This window comes from Fusarium phalaenopsidis (assembly GCF_050370095.1).
Source record: "Fusarium phalaenopsidis strain FUZ10S chromosome Unknown contig_32316, whole genome shotgun sequence".
Taxonomy (NCBI): Eukaryota; Fungi; Ascomycota; class Sordariomycetes; order Hypocreales; family Nectriaceae; genus Fusarium; species Fusarium phalaenopsidis.
The window spans coordinates 1312171-1335397 of NW_028145399.1; the positions used below are offsets into that span (position 1 = coordinate 1312171).

At 53.4% G+C, this 23227-nt stretch overlaps 7 protein-coding genes across 7 annotated transcripts; 4 read left to right on the forward strand and 3 right to left on the reverse strand.

The window, feature by feature from the left end:
- Positions 1-25: 25 nt before the first annotated feature.
- On the forward strand, positions 26-2198 carry LRP88_11997 (SWIRM domain-containing protein; the record flags this gene model as incomplete). The annotated part of the gene is made up of 4 exons (XM_083248405.1): positions 26-137; positions 199-267; positions 316-728; positions 780-2198. 4 exons carry the CDS (start codon positions 26-28, stop codon positions 2196-2198), a joined length of 2013 nt encoding a protein of 670 aa, XP_083095835.1.
- A 2082-nt stretch (positions 2199-4280) lies between these two features.
- LRP88_11998 (carnitine O-acetyltransferase CAT2) lies at positions 4281-6351 on the forward strand (the record flags this gene model as incomplete). The annotated part of the gene is made up of 4 exons (XM_083248406.1): positions 4281-4320; positions 4389-6051; positions 6106-6228; positions 6312-6351. 4 exons carry the CDS (start codon positions 4281-4283, stop codon positions 6349-6351), a joined length of 1866 nt encoding a protein of 621 aa, XP_083095836.1.
- Positions 6352-6654: 303 nt separating this feature from the next.
- On the reverse strand, positions 6655-8493 carry LRP88_11999 (adenylate cyclase-binding protein; the record flags this gene model as incomplete). Its single annotated transcript, XM_083248407.1, has 5 exons — positions 6655-7098; positions 7151-7670; positions 7722-8044; positions 8114-8390; positions 8447-8493. The coding sequence occupies 5 exons, from the start codon at positions 8491-8493 to the stop codon at positions 6655-6657; spliced, it is 1611 nt and encodes a 536-aa protein (XP_083095837.1).
- A 1376-nt stretch (positions 8494-9869) lies between these two features.
- Positions 9870-11344, forward strand: LRP88_12000 (Ribokinase-like protein; the record flags this gene model as incomplete). Its single annotated transcript, XM_083248408.1, has 2 exons — positions 9870-10110; positions 10206-11344. 2 exons carry the CDS (start codon positions 9870-9872, stop codon positions 11342-11344), a joined length of 1380 nt encoding a protein of 459 aa, XP_083095838.1.
- Positions 11345-11580: 236 nt separating this feature from the next.
- Positions 11581-14382, reverse strand: LRP88_12001 (MCM DNA helicase complex subunit MCM3; the record flags this gene model as incomplete). Its single annotated transcript, XM_083248409.1, has 3 exons — positions 11581-11614; positions 11671-14230; positions 14310-14382. The coding sequence occupies 3 exons, from the start codon at positions 14380-14382 to the stop codon at positions 11581-11583; spliced, it is 2667 nt and encodes an 888-aa protein (XP_083095839.1).
- Positions 14383-14767: 385 nt separating this feature from the next.
- On the forward strand, positions 14768-16722 carry LRP88_12002 (GTP-Rho binding exocyst subunit EXO70; the record flags this gene model as incomplete). The annotated part of the gene is made up of 2 exons (XM_083248410.1): positions 14768-14981; positions 15032-16722. 2 exons carry the CDS (start codon positions 14768-14770, stop codon positions 16720-16722), a joined length of 1905 nt encoding a protein of 634 aa, XP_083095840.1.
- Positions 16723-18363: 1641 nt separating this feature from the next.
- On the reverse strand, positions 18364-22092 carry LRP88_12003 (uncharacterized protein; the record flags this gene model as incomplete). The annotated part of the gene is made up of 3 exons (XM_083248411.1): positions 18364-19100; positions 19153-19859; positions 19916-22092. 3 exons carry the CDS (start codon positions 22090-22092, stop codon positions 18364-18366), a joined length of 3621 nt encoding a protein of 1206 aa, XP_083095841.1.
- Positions 22093-23227: the final 1135 nt, after the last annotated feature.

Consider the following 23227-nt stretch of genomic DNA (forward strand, 5'->3'; position numbering starts at 1 on the left):
TTGGCCGATCGCGATCCTTATCAAGATGGATGACACTGCGACCTACGGCTCGCCCGGCAACGGTGCTTCGCCCAACAGCAATCCAATCCTTGCGCAACCTCCTTTGCAACCAGACCCAAGCGCTGGCGATGGTGAAGGTACGCGCGCATTACGCTTTGTCCCTGAGCCCCCCGTTCATGTTACTGATGGGTCATCTAGATGTCCAGATGTCAGAGGGACTGGCAACCGACTCAAACATTAAACAGGACAGCACGACTCCTGCTCCAGGTAGGATGAATTGATGATAGTTGACGGAGAGTTTGCTAAGATTACTAGCTCGCGGCGATGAGGAGATGAACGATGCGCCTGATGATGCCAAGGGCAAAGATGAGGCGGCTGGAGGCACTGATGGTCAGGACAAGTCAAAGGAGACAGCAGAGTCTGCTGCTCGTGAGCACCTCATGACCCAGACACACGCGATTGTCCTTCCTAGTTACAGCACTTGGTTTGACATGAACACCATCCACGATATCGAGCGCAAGGCGATGGCCGAATTCTTCAACAACCGAAACCGTAGCAAGACACCCGCTGTCTACAAGGACTACCGCGACTTCATGATCAACACATATCGTCTCAATCCCGTTGAATACTTGACGGTGACCGCCTGTCGCCGAAACCTGGCTGGTGACGTTTGCGCCATCATGCGCGTTCATGCTTTCTTGGAGCAATGGGGATTGATCAACTACCAGGTAGGACATGTGGCTTGGTGACTTATCGTGATCATTTCTAACTCTTAGCAGGTTGATGCTGATCAACGTCCCTCGCATGTTGGACCCCCCTTCACCGGCCATTTTAAGATCATCTGCGACACCCCCCGAGGTCTTCAGGCATGGCAGCCCTCTGCTGACCCAGTGGTCTTGGAGGGCAAGAAGAGTCAAGATACCGACAACAAGGCCAACGCGACCGCGCCAGCGAAGGCCGATCAGAATCTCGAGATTGGACGCAACATCTACGAAGCCAATGCTAAGAACACTCTCATCACTAAGACGGAGGGCAAGACGAATGGAGAGACTCCTGCTACTAATGGTGTTCCTGGATCTGAAGATGCCACCAAGACCCCTATTGCGAAGGTTCACTGCCATCAGTGTGGAAATGACTGTACCCGAATCTACTACCACAGCAACCACACCGACGCGAACCCGAAGGCCAAATACGATCTTTGCCCCAACTGCTTCACTGAGGGTCGCCTGCCTGCCAACCATACCAGCAACATGTATGTGAAGATGGAAAACCCCACATACACATCAACTCTCGACCGGGACGCCCCGTGGACGGATGCCGAGATCTTGCGACTGCTCGAAGGTCTTGAGCGGTTTGATGATGACTGGGGTGAGATTGCCGAGCATGTCGGGACCCGCACGCGGGAGGAATGTGTCCTTCAGTTTCTGCAGCTGGATATTGAGGAGAAATATCTTGATTCGGAGGCCCCCATCAGTGGTCCTACTGGGTTGTCGATGCTTGGTCCTCAACAGGGACAGCTTCCCTTCAGCCAAGTGGATAACCCTGTGATGTCGGTCGTTGGATTCCTGGCCAGTCTAGCCGATCCAGCCAGCACGGCTGCCGCGGCGAGCAGGTCCGCTGAAGAGCTCAAGCGAAAGCTTCGCAAGCAGCTGGATGGCGAAAAGGCTGGCGATGAAGCCAAGGCTAACGGTGACGGCAAGACCAAGGCTGATTCGATGGACATTGATGTCCGCCAAGAAACAACCACCACAACGACGACGACGACCACAACAACGACAAAGACAAGCGCGCTTGCTTCGATCCCTCTGGCATCAATTGGCGCTCGGGCGGCAGGATTTGCATCACATGAGGAGCGAGAAATGACACGATTGGTGTCTGCTGCATCTAATGTGACCCTCCAGAAGCTGGAAATGAAGCTGAAGTACTTTGATGAGATGGAGGCTGTACTGCGCGCAGAGCGACGAGAGCTTGAGCGGGCGCGTCAACAATTATTCCTCGACCGACTGGCTTTCCGCCGAAGAGTGCGTGAGGTCCAAGAAGGCCTCAAGGCTGCGGCAGCGGTTGGCGGCGAGCAGGGTGTACGCATGGCCCAGGATGCTATGAACGAGGGTGACCGATTGAGCTTCCAGCCGGCACCTGGAGCGCAAGCCGTTCCACCTCCAAGCAACGATGGCCAAGTGAAGAGCTACGAGGCTTAGAAGCTTGGGTAAAGAATGGCACAGCACGAGACAGGAAATGGAAAAGCTGATGTGGCAGGACAGATTGGGTTCAATGCCGATGATGGCGTATGATTGGCGCGGGGGATCGGAGTGTATTGATTGACTTGGTCCAAAGGTGCCAACTTGTCACGGAGTCAACGCCACTGGTTTGGAGTCACTGTCACGGACAGGCCGTGACAGAGGTCTAGATCAGAAGAGCCGTTGCAGGCCGTCAAACAGTTGGAAATACCGACTGGGTGGCTATCCGGGGATGCATTGCCAAGGCAATGGGCATGCATGGCGATATAATCAGTTGCGAAAGGGTGTACTATTATATGGTATAGATGCCTTGGTCGTTGTTTTTTTGCTACCCCGGCTGTTTTTTACTGACATCCTTGTTTGTGAACATGGGGCGAATAGGAATGATTTACATATGTAGTTGATCTATTTGTTTTGCAGTCTGTTTTGTCTGTTGAACACTATGCTCAGGATTCGGGATCCCCATCCTGCCACAACGTATTCCCACGCATTGTCTTCAAGTGAGATCATTGCATGCGGTGCCGAAAGTAGCGCGGGTAACTACCGACCCCGTGGGAGTATCTGTCGAACCAGTTCGGTCGAGTTCCGGACGGGGCCGGGCCAGCGGGACGGTACCAGTGTGAGTGCAGCTGTTTCGAGAACGCCCACATAGGGTACTGGGCCTATGGAGGGCAGAGGAGACCCTCCGTGAGGTCGTGGATATGATAGAGATCCTGCAGGCTTGCGTGGGACGTGGGCCAACGGAACTTGCAAAGGGGACGTGGATTTCACTCCACTTCAACAAGGTGGTGGTGAACTCACAGCAGGGAGCCAATTGGGATGGGGATAGTGATAGAGAATTGTTATGAGAGAAGAAGAGTGAAACCTGACGAGTGTTATAGGAAAACGGTCTAATGTTAGCCGAGCATTGACAAACTATAATCCTTACAGCACTTTATAACCTCTCAGATTTTGTAGTTGGGGAAGGGATGGTTTATACCCCAGAAGAGCCTCAAGCTTGCCTCGGAGAGAGTGGATCTAGATCGTTCGAGATAAAGCAGCATGATTGGCCGCTTTCCCTTCCTTCCTTTTGAGGTGTCCTGACGAAGGCATGTACGTACCTTCTTCGTGGGTTGCACCTGCCCTGGCGGCCCTTACCGTTGTACCTCGGCCCAAGGCTGATGCGGGGTGACGTCCTCGGTCGCGGTCACAAGCAGCCAAGGACAGGAAAGAGCATTGGCGCGGAGTACGTGCCCCCCTGCTCCTGCCCATGGGACGTCGTCGCATCCGACTCCATACTCCACCACGAGCTCATCACGCCCATCTCGTTGCTGCGCACCATTGACTGTCCCCCCGGAGATATTCCCGCCTTGCCCCTGGCTTCGCCTCCACTGTCGGTACTCGTCTGAACCTGTCTAGCCGTTTCCCCTCCTGGCTCCGTCTCTCTTCCCCAGTTGCTACCGCTCTCAACCGAGGCCGAAGTGATAAGCGCAGCTTGTCCCACGTCCGTGTCGACTGTCAACCGGTCTTTGGATACTCTTGTATAAAAGGCCGACATCGCCGCCTCCGCCCTAAAAGGCCCTCTCCTGCCTCTCGGTTCTTCCAGACCCTTTTCCTGTTCGCGCCGGCCATGTTGACTCTAGCCCGCTCGTCCGCCTTGAGGAACAGCTTCCGTCACTTGACATCAGCACGCGCCGTAAGTTGGCCCTGCCATTGCCATGCAACCTACACTGATCTGTTTGTGCTCTTCATGGAAGACTTTCACATGCTTCGGATTCCATCTAGGACATGGAATAGAATGAATGCTCTTCTGTCATCTTCCTATTCTCTGTTCAGGTGGATGCCGAGTCATGGCCGGGCGGCGGGAACTACATCCAGCCGCCGGTGCTTGTGATCGGCCGCACCACGGCTCCGGCCGCCCAGCGATGCCTCGGTCGCTTTCCGAACGGCCATTTTCACTCCTTCCCTCGTTTTGCATATCTTCATATTCGTCGCCCAGCAGCAATCTTCTATAATCACAAACCTTTCTCTTCGCTAACTCACTTTCAGGCACAGACTCTCATCATGGCCCCAGCTAAGCGAGCCAACAGTTCCTCTGCCTCAGGTATGCCACTCCCCGTGTCAAAAAGCGAATGTGTCTTGAACCGGAATACTGATGCGCCGCGGTCTTAGGCTACGTTGAGGATAAGTCCAAGGGCCCAATGCTTAGGTGGCAGGACTCCCTCCCTCGTCTGCCTGTGCCATCGCTCGATGAGACCGCCCGACGCTATCTTAAGTCCCTTCATCCGCTCCTTACACCCGCCGAGTACGAGAACAGCAAGAAGGCTGTCGAGGAGTTTGTGCGCCCTGGCGGTGTCGGCTCAAAGCTCCAAGACAAGCTCGTCGCCCATCGCGAGGACCCCAAGACCAAGAACTGGATCTACGAGTGGTGGAATGATGCGGCTTACCTGTCTTATCGCGACCCGGTCGTTCCCTATGTCAGCTACTTCTATTCCCACCGCGACGACCGACGCAGACGAGATCCTGCAAAGCGCGCCGCTGCCATCACCACCTCAGTTCTTGAGTTCAAGAAGCAGGTCGATGCTGGCACCCTCGAGCCCGAGTACATGAAGAAGCTCCCCATCTGCATGGATAGTTACAAGTGGATGTTTAACGCTTCCCGTGTCGCTGCCAAGCCTGCCGACTACCCCGTCAAGTTCTCTGCCGAGGAGAACAAGCACATCATTGCTATTCGCAAGAACCAGTTCTTCAAGATCCAGCACGAGGTCAACGGCCAACAGCTCAACACCTCGGAACTTGAGCAGCAGTTCAAGCACGTTTACGAGGTTGCTCGACGCGTCCCAGCTGTCGGCGCTCTCACCTCGGAGAACCGAGATATCTGGACTGATGCGCGCAACATCTTGCTGCACGCCAGCCCCAACAACAAGGTCGCTCTTGAGGCTATCGAGTCAGCCTCTTTCGTCGTGTGTCTGGACGATGCCTCCCCCGTTACTCTTGAGGAGCGCGCTCACCAGTACTGGCACGGTGATGGTGCTAACCGATGGTACGACAAACCCCTGCAGTTCATTGTCAATGACAACGGCACCTCTGGTTTCATGGGCGAGCACTCAATGATGGACGGAACTCCTACTCACCGCCTGAACGACTACGTCAACGACCTCATCTTTGGCAATAAGCTCGACTACTCCAACCCCAGTGTCCGATCCAACTTGCCCGACCCTCAGCTCGTCAAGTTCGAGATCAACAATGAAGTCCAGGCCGAAATTGACCGGGCGACCAAGGATTTCAACGAAGTTATCGGCAAGCACCAGCTTGCTGTCCAGGCCTACCAGGGCTACGGAAAGGGCCTCATCAAGAAGTTCAAGTGCTCCCCCGACGCCTATGTCCAAATGATCATCCAGCTTGCCTACTTCAAGATGTACGGCAAGAACCGCCCTACCTATGAGTCTGCTGCCACACGCCGCTTCCAGCTTGGTCGTACCGAGACATGCCGAACTGTCTCGGATGAATCGACGGCTTGGTGCAAGGCCATGGAAGATGCTTCAGTTGATGAGAAGTCCCGTGTTGACTTATTCCGCAAGGCCATCAACGCCCACCTCGAGTACATCAGCGCCGCTTCAGACGGCAAGGGTGTTGATAGACACCTCTTTGGCCTTAAGAAGCTTCTTGAGCCCGGCCAGGAGGTCCCTGCTATCTACAAGGACCCTGCCTATGCTTACTCCAGCTCATGGCATCTGTCCACTTCTCAGCTGAGCTCTGAGTTCTTCAACGGCTACGGATGGAGCCAGGTCATCGATGCCGGCTTTGGCATTGCCTACATGATCAACGAGAACAGGTATGTAACCAAACCTTTGTCTTCTTAGAGCGCAGTACTAACAACATATGATAGCCTTAACTTCAACGTTGTCTCCAAGGGTCTAGGCAGTGACCGCATGAGCCACTACTTGAACGAGGCCGCCAACGATATGCGCGAGCTGCTCACACCCACTCTTGAGCCTCCCAAGGCTAAGCTGTAAGAATGTGCATCTTCAATGTTTCTTAGACGGAGTTATGCCAATTTTACATATGACACAATACTATGGCTGGGTAGTTTAGATATGGTATCGGGCTGAGAAGGAGCGGCGTTCTCACCTGATTGTGCATGTATTCTAGACATGATATTGTTACCGCCTGGAGAGAAGACCTGGCGATTTATTTGAAAGCGATGAATTGGAGCATACGCATTGGAGGGCAGAAGGAAGCTGTAGATCAAAAGTCGGAGCGATGATAACTACAACAATAAATAAAAAAGGTCAAAAAATCTTGTCATTTCTCATGTCACCGCAACAAGTCTAGATGTACATGATAAGAAGACTTATGACATGGCTGATGAAGATACTACGGTATATCCTACTCCTACAAACTGACAGATCCAAGCAGCGGATGAAACTCGACTACTTTAGCCGGCGTGCGCCACTATCTCGTTAACCAAGTCGCCCTTGGCCTCATCGTAGTAGGAGCAGATCTGTGAGGGCAGAGGCACCTCCTTGTAGTCCTCATCCTCGCCCGAGATAACGTTGAGGTTGATACCTGCCGACTTGCTCGTGAAAACCTTGGTGCCTGTGCTCTCCTTGCTGAAGTAGATTTGTGCCCCATCGATCTGGTCCAGCATGACTGTAGGAATGGTGCCAAGAACTTGAAGGGCGAAGTTCTGGGCTTTGACGACATCAACCGTGGAAACAAGGGTCTCGACAATGAGGGACAAGCGGGTCGAGTTCTCAACCGTCACCTGGTTAGCCTTGCCCCTGATTATAATGGTGGTGTTGTTGCATCGGCTGATCAGAACGGAATGCGTCAGGGAGGCCTCGATCTCAATGGGCTCGGGCTCCTTCTCGTAGTTTTCCTAAGCTCAAGTTAGTGACCTGCTTCGCCTAATCGTACTGGTTGAGATATACAATAGTCCACTTGTTGCCCTCCAGCTCCTTCTTGGGAGGTTTCTTGACACGCATGCTCTGGGGCTTGGGCTTCTTTCCTGGCGCTGGACTCTTGCCCCGGGTAGCACCGTGATGTTCAGAGACTGTTGAGCCCGCGCGGAGGGACGGGTTCTTGTGCGTCATCTCAGACCTGTCCACCTTACGGAGACCCTGTGTGACAGACTCGCCCTTGTTGAGTTCCGAAAAGACTGCACCGAAACCACCACTTGGCGCAGCCGGGGAGGGCTCTGTCTTGATATCCAGAACCGGAGGAGGGCCCGGAGGCGGCGGGGGAGGCGGCGGAGCACCACCAGCAGGAGGAGCCGGAGCAGGCGGAGCGGGTGCAGTGCTGGGACCACTGGAAAGTGACTTGGCGACCTCCTGCGCTGGCTGTCCGTTGGGGTTCCAGGGGATACCATTGGCGAAGTATTGCTTCACGTAGTCGGCGAGATCGCGGAAGATCTGGTACAGGCTTTGAACCCAATCGGCGTGCCTGCTATCCCTGCGCATCCAGTCAGTACTGCGAAACGTGCCTGCCTAGGATTCGACCTACTTCTCCTTGTGCTCCTTAAGCACCCTGTTTCCAAAGAACTGAGCCGAACCAAGAGACTCCTCGACATGCTTGTAGGGGCGGGTGTCAATGGTGATCCAGGCCAGAACCGTGATACCGGCGGAAACAGCGCTCAAATGGTTATAAGCGGGGTCAGGTCGGTTGGCCTCCGTGAGGGTGGTGACAGCCGACAAAGCGTCGGTGATGGGCTTGAGAAGGCTTTCGTACATGGGCAGATCGGGGCCCGAGAGGTTGGGCTTCTTAGCCTTGGTCGAGATAAGGAGAAACTTCCGCTGCTCTTGGAAGCCCTTCTTGACTTCCAATGCCTAGATATTAGGGCAATGATCAGCTATTGGTCTTCCTCGAAGAGATCCTGTTGTTGGAATTGGTTGTACCTGTTCAGCGATGACCCCACCAAGCTCCTGGCTCTGCTCAACATATTTCTCGACGGCGGAGCTCAGGAAGGCATCGAATTCCTCAATAGACTCTGGAAGTGGCTCGGCGACTGGCTTAGGGACAGGCTCGGGCTTGGAAGGAGCGACAGGCGCAGCAGGGGCGGCTGGAGCTGGAGGTGCTGCGATGGCAGCGTTGGAAGACGAATTAGCGGGGGCATCGGGCGGAAGCTCAGTAGAAGCAGCGATATCCTCGAGGCGAGAGGTAGCAGCTTCAAGCCTGGAGATGTTATCAGCATGGGCGGCGGTTGACACCAAGACTCTGGCAATCCGTACCGCTTGATCAGAGTGGTGAGATTATGCATGTGGTTTGTGGCGGCCATGGTGTCGGTCTCGGTTCGCTCCAGTCACTGGGAGAGCTTGGGGAGAATACTTCTTTATATATACAGTACGCGGCGAACGGCGACGTGCGCAGGCAACAGAATAGTTCGCTCTGCCTGGTGGATTGCGCAAGTCGTAATCGTCGAGGGTTATGCCACCTAGTCGAGAACGAGTCAATGACATGGCATCACAAGAGGCAGACGCAAAAAAACTGCCGGTGAGGCGCTTACCTTGACCATGAATATGTTGCAACAGTCAAAAGCTCAGCGAGGATGCGATGCGATGGTACGAGGTGAGGAGATGGGAGCTTGACCGAGGAGGTTGCGGAATAGGGATGAGCTAGGCAGGTGGTAAGGAGGTTTGGAGGTACTCGAACTCGACTTTTTGGGTCGCCTGGCTAGGTGCGAAGTGTAGGTAGCTTGTAGGTACAGTTGGACTAGCTCTCACTCCCCTGCAAGCCCGTTAGGTAAGGTAGCACCATGACCTTGGCCTCCAAATACTTAGGTAGGTCTCCGCCCATTCCAGCGCCCCTGGGCCTGGCTGCTCGGCGCTTGACTGCCCGGTTCCGGCGCAGCCTTCTCTGTCTTTGCAGGTGCCCAGGTACCCGCAGGGGCAGGCACGCAGTTGGTTGTGAGCCACGTGGTCATCTTGGTCTCAAAGTACCCTATCTTTGGAACTTGACGGCATTTAACCGGATTGATTTATCGCACCTCGACCACTATATTGACAGAGTGAAAGTTAAAATATAAGCCTCTATTCTCGGCAAAACACGGAAAACATTAATGGCTTTGGTTTCTAATAAAGAACGGGAGCTGCCTTGGGAGGACAGGGGAGGTATGGAGGTACCTTAGATAAGATAGACTGGGTACCAGTGGAGGCTCAAGCCATACGCCAGATGCTGCAGCTCCGATCAGCCCAACGCAGACACCGCTTGAACTTGAACCTGAAAACAACACCAACAGATCATTCACGGCCTCCCAATCCCACCTTGCGTTTTCGCTAGATACCTACTGAACAGTGCCCAAAGAGCGCATTCCATGAGCTCTCGTCTAGTGTCCTCGCAATACCGGAATAAACACTTTCGCTTCGCTGAGCCTGAGCGTTTCCACCCCTGCAATACGATCCCTCAGGTCTCTGACATCTATCCCCGGCACCATCTCCACCACCAACCTATTGGGAATTTCCAAGTCCGTGGGCAATAACTAGGATCGGCCACAGCCGAGCCTGCTATTCCTTTGAGCCAACCTCTTTCCCCTGCCTGGCTGGACTGAATTTGAGGTTCTGTGTTGCTGTTGCGCTCATCGGATTGCCGTCGGCTCATTACGTGTCGCGCCGTCCACCAACCCGCTGAGTGAGAGGTTGCACCATCACCAGCGTCATGGAGGCCGTTGTCGATGATCGGCCCAAGTCAGAACTGCCCATCGATGGCGAAGAGGAGCCCCATGCAGAGGGTGAAAAGAATCTAGATCTAGAGCAGACCCAAGATCAAGACCAAGTCCCAGACCCGAGCCACGATGAACCACAAGAAGATCAACAAGCTTCGTCGGTGATTGACACTCAAACACCAGATGACCAGGTTGCCACGATTGACTTTGTCACTTTGGGAATGTTTATCATTGGTTAGCGGAGCCTCCTCAGTCCATCCTTGAACCTTGCGGTTGCTGCTCTTTTAGAGATGGATGTATCGGAAGACAAAGCTAACCTGACCTCAAAGATGATATCGACTTTGTCCCCCCTACGCCGCCTGTCAAGAACATCCTCGGTGGCGCTGGCACCTATTCCGCCCTAGGAGCTCGCCTATTTTCTCCGCCACCGCTGTCTACTTCAGTTGGTTGGATCATTGATCAAGGCTCCGACTTCCCTCCGTCACTGTCGACCCTTATTGACAGCTGGACCACCTCTGCCATCTTTCGTCATGATGGCCTTCGACTCACGACTCGTGGATGGAACGGCTATGAGGGCGCCGCCGAAAAGCGTGCCTTCAAGTATCTGACTCCAAAGAAGCGACTGACGGCCCAGGACCTCACACCAGTGTTGCTCCAGTCGCGTTCATTTCACCTCATCTGCTCCCCCAACCGATGCCGGGAGCTGGTGTCTGAGATAACATCACTCCGCAAAAAAGTTGTTCCCCCAGAGACATACACGAAGCCCATCTTCATCTGGGAGCCGGTCCCTGATCTGTGTACTCCGGATGAGCTGTTGAATTGCACCAATTGCTTACCCCTTGTCGACGTTTGCAGTCCTAATCACGCCGAGCTGGCTGGCTTCATGGGTGACGACGGCCTGGACCCGGAGACGGGGGAGATATCCACCGTAGCAGTGGAACGCGCATGCGAACAACTACTGGCGAGCATGCCTCTGCAGTCATTTTCGCTAGTTGTTCGCGCGGGCGATAAGGGCTGCTACATCGCAAAGAACGGTGGGAGGAAGCGTCAGCGAGATCCCAAGTCAAAGACGAAACGACGGAAGAAGGATTACGTGAGAGGAGGCTTGCGGCCAGATACCGACATGGAAGCCCTCTTCGCTGGTTTGCTCCAGGATGAAGATGGAATCGTGGCCCGCGAGGAGATCGAGGTTGATCCCGGTATCGAGCGATGGATACCCGCCTACCACGAAGACCCGGCTAACGTTGTTGACCCCACGGGTGGCGGAAACACCTTCCTCGGTGGCCTGGGTGTTGCCCTTGCGCGAGGCGAGAGTCTGGAGGATGCTGTGATTTGGGGTGCTGTGGCCGCAAGCTTCGCCATCGAACAGGTTGGCGTTCCCACCTTGGGTAGGGATGCGGACGGCCGCGAGGCATGGAATGGGCACAATGTTGATGCTCGGTTAAAGGAGTTCCGCCAGCGGTTGTGAATAACGATGCCCCTTGGCTAGATGCACGATTTGGTGCAATGTAGATTAATCTGAATAGAAAAGTACCTGGGTCTACCTGCTTTCATCTGACTACTTAATATGACCAGATCCCGTTCATAACCAGCATAATCATCATGTCTCAATCGAATCTACCGAGGTCCTGACCTGTAGATACTCGTAATAAACTGACACTTCTTCCCGACACTCGTTGAATTACCTATCAATAACATCTTGTCTCAAATCTTGTACACAAGATCTCCCTCGGTGAACCTGCCATTGATGTTAGTCGGACCTGCTCAAAGTCTTACTCAGGGGTAGAAACTTACATGATCTGGTTTGCCTCTCCCATCTTTTGTAGGGCCTTGGTGGCCTCTCCCTTGGTGAAAGCGCCACCGTCACGGTTTCCAACCTTGCGATTGACCGCTTCCACCACGGCATCTAGTTCGGCAGAGTCGTCCTCGAACAGATCCGTGCTCAGAAGCTGACCAAGCGCTGTCCTGAATGTTCCAAGACGCTGGGTGCTGATGGGCGTGTCATCGATTGCCAGTCCGGCGGTGCCATCCGCCAACTCATCGTCATCTTGCGACTCCGCCTGAGTCTGGGATGGCAACTGGGATGCGGGTATGGAAGATGCGAATGAGGTTTGCGATTGCGAGGTGTTCTGTGTTCGTCTGCCAGAGCGGCGCGGTGTAGGCTGTGCGAGAGTGTCCTCCTCCTCATCCAAGTCTGGTTCTCTGCTAGAGGATGCCGTATCGCCTCCATTACGTGCTGCCCGGGAGGCGGTCGTTTGAAGGCGGCTGCTGGTACGTGTCGCTCGGGATGTCGATCTGTTTGACCGTGTGCCATCGGCTTGAGTTCCGTCCTGGTCATCATCACTGGAAAACTCCTCGCTGGAAGAAGCAAAGTCGACCGCTTGTGTCTTTCTCCTCTTCTTGCGAGAGGCATCCTCTACAACCTCCTTGAAGAGAGCAAATCTTAGAATGCGCTCCGCAGCAACTGCATCCCGCTCTTCAACCCTGTTGGATAGTCGAGACTTGGCGTGTGCTGTCGCGAGACGGATGATGGTCTCCAAGGTACGCACAGTCAAGGGACTTGTTCGTCGCTGGTTGCCTTCCATCTCATCATTTCGAAGGCCGACATAGATGTCCGCAATTCGATCAGAGGCCTCCTGTGTCAAGACTGGCTTGATTCTTGTCTTGGCGTATTGAATGTACTTCTTCATGAACGGGATACTCAGAATCTCGGGTTTCTTGTTCGCGCCGCGTCCGGATGTGACAGTGACACCCGAGTGAAGCATGGCATCGTACTTCTCATACACCTCTGTCGGACCTTGCGAATCTGCCTGGTTGGTGGCGGAGACACCCAAAGATTGCGCCCCCTGCTCCCTAACAGGTGCACCCTCCTCGCTCCCTGGCTGCCGGTATCGATGCATACGGAGAACATGCTCCGACACGTGGCGGTCACGCGTGTCCTCGATGTCATCCGTAACAACAAAAAGCAGATCGAATCGTGAAAGAAGAGAGTCGGGAAGAGCAATGTTCTTGTGAGGATCCTTGTGCGGGTCATACTGGCCGAAGATGGGGTTGGCAGCAGCAATGACGCTGCATCGAGCATTGAGGGATGTATGAATGCCGGCTTTGGCGATGGTTACAGTCTGCTGTTCCATGACTTCGTGAATTGCAACTCTGTCGACATCTGACATTTTGTCGAATTCGTCAATACAAACGACACCACGGTCAGCCATGACCATGGCACCAGCTTCCAGTCGCCGCTCGCCCGTTTCCTTGTCCGAAGTGACGGCCGCTGTCAGACCAACACCGGAGGAGCCACGACCTGTCGTTGCAATGGCAAGAGGGGCGGTATTGAGGACGAAACGGAGCAACTGGGACTTGGCGGTAGAGGGATCACCGACCATGAGGATGTTGATGTCTCCTCGAAGATGTGTTCCGTTCTCCAAATTCTTCTCCATACCACCTAGAAGCATTAAAAGTATAGCCTTCTTGACATAGTCGTGCCCATAGATACTGGGAGCGAGCGACTGAGAGAGCAGTTCGAGTAGGTTCTTCTTCTTAGCCACCTTGTTGATGTTGCGAATATCGGTATCAGTAATAGTTGCAGTTGCCACACCGCCGCCAGACTTTGACGAAAGAAGAACGACATTGTTGGTTAGGATCATTGTCTTGAACAAGGCACTGTTGTGGTTGGTGTTTCGGTTGCCCAGGGTCCGGTATATACCAACAAGTTGTACGCGATCGCCTGGCTTCACTCGATCGACAAGATCATCATCGAGGATGGCGTCCACTCCGCGGGGGAGTTGTCCTGCAGGTGCTCGCTCGGGCATCTCCTGAATAGAGATTGTCTGATGATCCCTGTAAGTGCAGAAACCATATTCGGTGATAAGAGGGTTGCCGTCGTCGTCCTCGCGAGGGTAGACGCTCGAGGTGGTGACGCCGTTGGTCATGGTTTGATCTTGGTATTCGCGAAAGTGAAACCTATCCTTGGTTTCATTGTAATGAACGCTCTTGACAACCTTGGGCCGAATCAAAGAACAACGAGTGACAATACCCTCGATAGAGACCATGTAGTTGAGCAGATGTGACGACAATGTGCGGGGATTGCAAGCATTCAGGCCGAAGCTGCCAGCCCATGCACAATAGTACACAGTATCTTTTGCTGACTGGTCAGGCCGAGCCTGCGGAAGCGCCTGCACGATGTTCTTCAGGGCTTGATCAAAGGCCAGGGTGTAGTCAAAGGGCTGTTCCAGCAGGCCCTGGGCGAGGTCTGCGTTGTGATTGCGCACATGGTCGAGATTGACAGTCAAGCGGCGCTGGTTCTTCTGTAGCATCAATATGATGTCTGATCGATAACTCCGCACTTGAGGGTCATCTGGAGATTCAGAAATTAGCCATGGAGTGAACCAAACAAATGACCACCCCTCGGGAACATGGGCGGGTTGTGCGCATACTGGGATCTAGAAATTCCTCGGCCTGGCGAATGCGATCGCGTACGCCTTCATCCCCGAGCATGAAAGAATCCATGATGTCTGTTCGTGTGTGATGCCTTTGTTCACAACAAGCTATCCTCACAGCGACGATGCGAACAGTGTATCGAGGGGCAGATCTGAACCTGGCGGGGCGTTGCTGGGGCTCCTTGAAATTGCTGTCGCGCTTCTTCAGACGCGACTTGTTCGCGTAAAGTGGTCGAGTGGAGCCAACGAATGACCCGTGGCTTTGACATGTGGCTGAGACTTGAGCTAGTCTTGATACCGTAATGACCTTTGCACCTTCCCTACTGCGTACCTACCTGATGTCGCTACCCCCAACGCTGATGACCTCGTCCTGTCACCTCCTGAGACTTGCCGAGAGCTTCGAGTCCTGACAAACTCGCCACCATTTCTATTTGCCATCATCTATTCGTGGAGCCATGTCAGTTGGACTTGTTAACAGTGCTCACAACACGCTGGACGAGGAGGCGAGGGCCGAGGTCGATGTTCTTAACTCGCGTCTAGAAAAGACAACACAGTTGACCAGGAAAATCCAGTCTTGTCTCAACCGGCTTGAAACTACTGGCAAAAGCGTGCGCGATGTTGCTGGCCCGCTAACTGGGGAGACCAAGCGGCTACAAACTTTGGGAAATAGTGAGTGGTACGACAAGGCCCGACATGTGCGCAACACTGACATAGCTTAGACGTTGATTCTGTCCTCGCTGCGATCGAGCGCCTCCGCCAACCTGCTGATAGCAAGAATGACGAAGAACAGATCATTCGGGTGGGACCTGAAAAGGCCGGCCTTCCCAACTATTTGGCTTCCATAAAGCGTCTGAACAAGGCGTTGAACGAGATGCAAGCCTCTAACCTGCGCGCGAACCAGCAAACGATGGCCGATCTGGCCCGTCTGATCAAAACGGGCAACAACCAGCTCGAAAGCCACTTCGATACCCTCCTTCGCGCAGAAACACCACGATCCATCGAGCCTTTACACTTCATCACCAAGGACAAGCCATTCCCTGCGCTTCCTCAGGATAAGATCGCTCGGCTTGGTCTTGTCTATTCTTACGTGGCAGGAAGTCAGCATCAAGGAGGACCGGAGTCCCCAGTTGCCAGAATCTATGCTGACGTACGTGGGCCATACCTCTCTGGATCCCTCGCCAACCTAGCTGCTGCGAGCGTCAACACGGCCAAGAAGAAGAATCCCGATGCTATCTATCGAGCAGGCACCAACGGTATCGGGACCTACGCACAGGCTATGGAGGGCTTATTCCTAGCAGAGTATGACAATGTGTGCAGCATCTTCACCCGGGAGGATTGGGGTGTCGTCTTTCAGGCTACATGCCAGGCAGCACTGGCCGAGCTGGCACGCACTTTGCGCGAACTGAATGCCCACATCAAGAATCATCTCAATACAGACTGCTATCTGGGATACGAAGTCACCGAGATTGTTTCGGCGCTGTCCGGCAACCTGGACACACGAACCGGCGAGCTAAAAGGGGCTCTCGCCGCCGCTCTGAAACCCGTTCGAGAGACCGCCAAGTCGTCTCTTGCCGAATTACTGGAGGATACAAGACGCAAGGTTGCGTTCTTGCAGGTGTTGCCGTCAGATGGCGCACCGATACCACTTGTTTCGGAAACGATGCAGCGTTTACAGGCCATGGTGGAGTTCCTGCGACCGATCTCAAGCATCATGATCTCTATCGGCGATGGTGGATGGAAATCTAACGTGGGATCCAACAACCGATCGGCAGATGTGATCCCGAGCCTCGCGTCTTTCGATATTGGGGCAGATGGCCGAGACATTTTTGCCCACTACTGTCTCGACACCATCGAAACGCTTCTCTCGGGTCTGGACCAAAAGGCGCGGTTGCTCCTCAAGACAAGAGCGGTTGCGGGAGTATTCATGGCCAACACCGTCATCATCATCCAACGCATGGTGCGTGACTCCGATCTATCGCCCCTGTTGGAATCGAAGCTGGATGTTCTCGATCAATGGCGGAAGAAGAGCACAGCAGCATACACGGATATTTGCAAAGACCTCTCAGTGCATCTTTTTGACACTATCCACACAAATCGCTCACACCGTCCCACCTCTGGACCCGTTGATTCGGCGTCCATCATCAAGGCGCTCGGAAGCAAAGACAAGGACAAGATCAAGGAGAAGTTTACGCAATTCAACAGTGCGTTTGATGACATGGTCTCCCGGCACAAGTCATACAGCATGGAACGTGAGGTCCGCAAGATGTTCGGAGAGGATATCCGCCAGAAACTGCAGCCGCTCTACGACCGCTTTTGGGATCGCTACCACGAAATCGACAAGGGCAAAGGCAAATATGTCAAGTATGACAAATCTTCGATTGCTGCCGTTTTCCTCAGCCTTGCGTCATAACGAAGCTCAATCTGAACCACGATGGTTTCAACTACTGATGACTTGTTCACGACTGCCAGCGCAACCCGCTGCCCCGTGTGCAAATGAACGGTACTACCAATTTCGATGGATGCAGTTGCTGCTATTTGTACTCTATTCTGCCCATGCATGGATCCTTCATATCAATGCGACGCTTCGTGGTCACGCGGTAAACCATCTCCAATGACACACCAAACCGCGAATCCTCTGTTCACCATGATACCCCTTCTGGTTTCATTCTGTTGGGCGTTCGCCAAACCCAAAGAACAGCTTTCCCTACCAAACTCCCGACTCCTCCGACACCGCGCGACAAGGTGAGCCTGCACCTCGTCGCTACAACCTTTGAATGCAATGCATGAAAGAGAATGGGCACGGGCGAGTAAATGACCTCGGTGTCATTCAGTCCTCTCACATGCTTGAATCGAATTGGATACGCAGACACAGTGGCGAATTATATGCTGGGTTATCAGGGGCACTTGGGGCAAGTGCCGCAATAGTCGTGAGTGCCGAGGTCACTGGCCTTGCAACAGGCAGTGCAGCAACCGTCGACAAGTGGCTGAAGCTCGGAAATGGCCATGTTGAAGATAAAGAGGGGGAGAAACTTCTTGGATGGTTTGGTGGGAGAAGTCTGGTCCAGTAGACTGGGTTCTTGGTGCGGAATTGAGATGATGGTGCTCATATCTTCCTCGACGGGGAGTTGATCGACGGTTCTCGAAGATTTATACTTGAGCCATCTTCAGGGGTCTGGGGCAGCAATGCCACGACGGTCTCATCCGTGGGTCCGAAAGTGAGGCTGATGGTATGTCCAGTCGAGGTAACCACGGCCTGGTGGCAGCACTCGGGCACTCGGGCAGGGATTCTGCAGTTTTCGGTCTCTGGATGGATTGAAACGTGAAACAGGCCCACACCCCACGTAGGTAACGAGCGCGTCATCATGCGCAGATTCGACACTGCCTCTACCAGCTTGAGTGCGAGCCAGAGCGAGCGTATTCGACGGGCGACGGCCCAACAAGATTGCCATGGCAGATGGGCTGCAACCACTAAACGACGTGACTCTGACCCCTGAAGACCTGGCACCAAGTTCCTGGAACTTGGAATCCCGACACTCGGAACCATGCCACAGACCCCGGCAGCTGGCACCTGTCACCTGGCACCCGTTTCGAGAATCCGTCTGGCCTCCCTCCACTTCTATAATGCGCTGTACCCCTCCGACTGGGCATCAAAACCGCCCGACTTGGCTGAGCTACCGACAGGCAGTTATTGCCTTGGGCTCCGGACGTATCACGACCGAGAGTGTGGTGTCTGTCTCCTATGCTGTACCCTGATATCTAGTTCAATAGCCGACCAGTTTCCAATCGACCGAGTGAGTAACCATCAGCCTCATTGCAAAGTTCAATACGTGGCAGCGCAAGGAGTTTGGACGCTAGCATGCCACTCCTGATCGAACAACACGATGAGTCTATTGCAGACGTGAAATCTATCTGCGCCTAATCTGACAGCTCACCGAGTCTATCACAGACATCTATCCATCCAGGCACATCCATGTCCTTGGGTGGGTGGCCCTTTTGATTTCAGGATCCCTGGCGCGCTAGGCGCCGGCTATGGATGCCACAGCCACGAGCGTCATCCGTCGGTCTTTATCCCGCTGCCAAAGATGTCGTCAATCCGACTCCGTCGCTCCCACACGACAACCCCGTCGCTCCTGCGTTTGAAGTAGAGTATCCGGTGCTGCGGGATGAATTCCTCGTCTGTTTGCTCACTCTTCCACTGCTCCACCGCCCTCTCACGAGGTCCAAGGAAGCGGTCTTCATAGCCAACTATGAAGTCGTTTGCATCGAAGCCAGCATCCCATCGCAGTCGGTTGAGCACGTCAGCAGCAGTACGGAATTTACCCAGTCCCGGCGTCTTGCTCACAACAGCAGCCCTGGAGCCGTGAGACGATGCCACGTTCTTCTTTGCTGTCGACTGGGACTCTCCGTCGCTGTCGTTCTCCTCCTCTTCCATTTCATCGTCCTCATCCTCGTCATCCGTATCACCCGCAAATTCGCCCCATCGACTTTGATCGAGCTCCAGGTTGCCCAGCTCAGGAGCTCGGACAACGGCTGCGCTCATCCAGCAGAATTGCGCATCGTAGTACTTTTCGTCGCGACGGATCCTCGCCTCAAATTCCTGGAGTGCTGCTTGCAAAGCAACCTGCGTTGCCTTGGCATCGTCCATGTTAGGCTCCTCACCGTTTCGCGAGAGACCAATCAAGTATTGCCCATGGTATTCAGCACCGGGCCCTTCTACGCTTGAGGCCATGTCCAAAAACCTGGCTGGCCAGATCCGCGCATGGATATTCTTCACCTTCCTATCAAGATCTGTGTTGAAAGTTAGCTTTGCTATTAGACCCAGCAATGCTATCTGTCTTACCAACTAGCAACATAACGCATCGAGACTCAAGCCATCCAATGAACCGACCGCTCTTCTCTTGGGAAGGGCCCCAGTAGTGTGCGTCAATTTTGATGTAGGTTTTGTAGTTCTGAAGAAACTCTGTGGCCCCAGGACCACCCGAAGAGCTTGGTGGGCTGTCAGGCGCGACGCCTAGGAGGTTACTCCATGAGAAACTTTCCACGGAGAGAAGTTTTTCGGCTCTCTCAAACTCGGCGGCGATGGCATCCACAGTGGGAACAGAAGCGTTCACGGCAGTGTTGAGTGATGGGGCGTGCCAGCCCAGTAGACAGAGGGGCTCTCGAAATGTCCGGTTGTATCGCAGGTCCTTGTGGAAGAAAGGATCAAACACGAGGGCAGTCTTCCAGCCGAACCGTGAATAGTGCTGGAAGAAAGTGACGATAATGTCGGCTGTCGAAACGGTTGCACCATCGTTGGCGAGCATCTTGCACAACGGTGCAAGGAGGACGCTTATATGAATGCCACCAAGGAACCCAAACTTGGCTGAGTATATACCTCGCGACTGGGCCCATGCCTTGATAAACAGATGGGCCATGCGGTATTGAACCATGTCAGGAATGGAGCGACGCAAATAAAATAGATCGCGAACAGGTTTCAGCTTTGCTAGAGTCTGGAAGGGCAGAGCAAATGCAGGATCGCTTGCAGGACGCTTCATGACTTCAGGCCATCTAAGAGTGACGATTAGGGTGATGAGTATACATCAGTGCATATTTGTTGTACGTACCTCTCTGCAATTGATGCTGCAGCGCAATACTGAAGATCCATCTTGATCCCTTGAACCTCCAATTCCAGCATGTATCCCGAGTTGGCCTTGACTCGTCGCAGGATCCTGATGCCTCCTGTTGCTGCTCGCTTCAGCCTCTGGACGGCCAGAGCAAAGAAAGTCTTGGGGCTTATAGAGCCAATGCATAGGCAGTCAATGTCAGATGAGCTTGTCCAAACACCAAGACCATACGAGCCAACCGGGACCAGAATTAGGACAGGCCCAAAGCGGGCATCACCCTGCGAAACTGACGACGTAGCATCCAGAAGCGCATGCTCAAGAGCTTTGAGAGCTTCTGCCCTCGTAACTCTCTCATGGGCCGTCGGAAGAAACCCCTGGCTCCCCAGGAAATGCTCCAGCACCTCGTTATCGGCGAGACTCGCTGGGGCCCGTTGCAGTTGAACGGCCATCGCTGGCACAGAAGACCGTGATATCTCGGTAGACGGAGAGTGTAGTAGAAGGCAGCGTACGCCCCAGTGGTCGCTAGCATCCGTCGGTCCGCCTTGCTCCGTTGGCTGCAAAGGGGCCTGGCCAAACATGTTGAATCCCAATGGGTGGTACTGGTCCTTCACCTTGACCAAAATCCGGTCGTACCTCTGAGGGCGATTGTTCAAACCACTGCCCACAAGGTCAGATGCCAGAGTATTTGTTAGAGGATCAAATGTAGCCCCTTGTTCACCCTGGAAGGAGTCCAAGACATTCCGCTTGTCATTGACAACGTCGGAAGATTCCCCAGACTCGAGCCTTGTTGCCAGCCAGGTATCCGTGAAACCGGCATCCAGGAGCATGTGATCGATGCTCTGCAAGTGATCAACGGTCTGTGATGAAATATCCTGCTTTTTCCTGGCTGCATCAATGGTGAAAGATGAAGTTGCCAAGTTGAAGTCACCAGCCAGGATCCAAGGATGCTGCGGGAAGTGAACAGACAGATGATCAAGCATCCTTTGAACCTCTCGCTTCTTTGCAGTAATGGCACCATCGGTGAGGCCTTGACTGAGATGGCAGGCGGCAAGAATCCATGGTCTGAAGCACGCGTTGCGGTCACGTATGCCTATTGTCGGGAACCGGACTACCGTGCAGCCTTTGTGTCTTCTCTGGAAGGGCAGATGATGCCATTCAAGGGGGAATCTGCTCAGGACAACGACATTGAGAAGGCTGGGAAGTGGCCCAATGCCAAACTGGCCTGGAGGCCCGTGTGTGGCAAATGGATAGCGACGACGGATTTCTTGGTCGGCCAGCAGGACAGGGAGAAAGTGATCTGTGACTTCCTGGAGCACGAGAATATCGGCTGCTGAGCGGGTGGAAAGTAGATTATCCACTAAGCCCGAGTGTCGAACTGACTGAGGAGGCCACTCGAACTCGGCCAAGACATTATATGATGCAATGACCAATCGATCCAGAATGAGTTCCTCGTCATTGGTGACAGGGGCAGGCGGCGTCAGGACTGCCCAGGGTCCGGATGGCTGAGGTGAATGATAAGGCGGTTGGAAAATGATATCGGAGGTAGATTCAGAGGAGTCTCTGAAATCCTGAGGTGATGTTGGTCGAGTGAGAAGACGTGTTGAAAGGTCGAGAGTACCCCAAAGCCTCATCGGTCGCGATCCATTGGAGCCTGAAGCTGCATCGTCTCGAATCAGAATTGCAATGGAGTCCACATCCCAAGCTAATTGAGGCAACAAACGAACTTTCTCAACAAGAAAGTGGTGAGGTGCAGCATTTGAGTCTTCACTCTGTCCAATGGTCATGTGTGGTTTGAAGCTACCATGGTTTGTCCGCGGCTGGCCAAGGGTATGGCAAATACGACGTCGAAGTTGCGTGATATCGGCAGTCGAACCCTGGGATGGGCGGAAGAAAATAGTGTTGTGATGCTTGTGGTTGAACGTATCCGCCCCTTCTAGGGTGATGCGAGGTTGATGTTCAATCGAGAGATCCTGCAGAAGGTTGGTTACCTCGGGGAGGACCTCGGGTCTGACAAATGGATAAATAAGATTGATGTGAGGAGGCCAAGCACTGAAAGCCTTATCATATAGGCTTCTTAACTGATCAACTGATGACCAAAGATGCCGTGGCGGAATAAGACAGAGCGCGGTCTCATGAGATTTGAACGCGAATTGCGACGTGGGGTCGGGATTCGCCATGTTTGTGAATAAGACGCTGGATGGCGTAGTGTGTTAAGGTTCTGTGAGAGCGCTGCCGACTAGGGAAGCAAAATCGAGAGTCTATTACCCAGTGAGGTAAAGCGGGAAATGCTGGTTCGACCCCTGTCTCCTAGTGGCTGGCAGGTACTTGTGCTGGAGAGAAAGGTACTTGAGCGGAAGTGAACCAGCCCCTCTTTTAACAGGGGCTCAAGCGAGGGGTACTTGTTGGCGAAGGGTAGCTCAATGTATGATTACGAGAGAGGGAGGTGCTTGTGTCTTCTTCAATTGCAAGAGATATGCGGCCAAGCATCCATATGTATGTATTCTTGACTCTAATGATTTGAGGCCTGAGTGAACGGCAATATGCCTTACTGACTCATAGGCACTCTTTGTTATTTCCCCGGGTGATTGACGACGGGTCCCAGGAGAAGTTGCGGCGGTGCAGACGGCGTGACTCATGAGAGTAGCCGCTTTCTTGTCATGCGGGCCAAGGAAAGCCCGAGAGGCGGCAGAAATATGGCATCAGCATATCCTCCCCTAAGGCTGAGGTATAATAGACGCAAAAGAAAGAAAATACATATGGTAGCTCCTTTATTATTTAAACAAGTTTTGTATTAAATCACTTCTAATCTTAGAGGAGATAGATCTTCCTTTTATTGCTGTTGCAATGTCTAATAGGTAACTCTGAACCGGGTGAGCAAGCACGCTGGTTGAGAAATAGACAAACAACATGCAGATGTGACTCAGCCTGGCCTTATTCTCACTTTTTCTACTTATCAATGTCTTCTTAGTGATGCTTGGTCTTGCACTGTGGTAGATTTGAGCTTTCGCGGTGACCTGGATCACGATCTATATCTGTCAATCATGCTCGAGAAGGAATGTCGCTGTATTACTCTTTCTAGACGCGGTTCAATTGATAGAACTAAAAACCACAAATTACAAAACATTTGCAACATATCCGCCCATATGCGCTCTACCTCAAGCGAGAGAAATGTAGACAGTAGACTCGAAATGCGTGACCAAACTCTCTGCCTCCATCGCGTTATTCCCAGAAGACAACAGACACCTAACTACCAATGACTTACGATTTTATCTCGACTGAGGACGTCACTGAGCACCACGAAGGTTTAGCCCC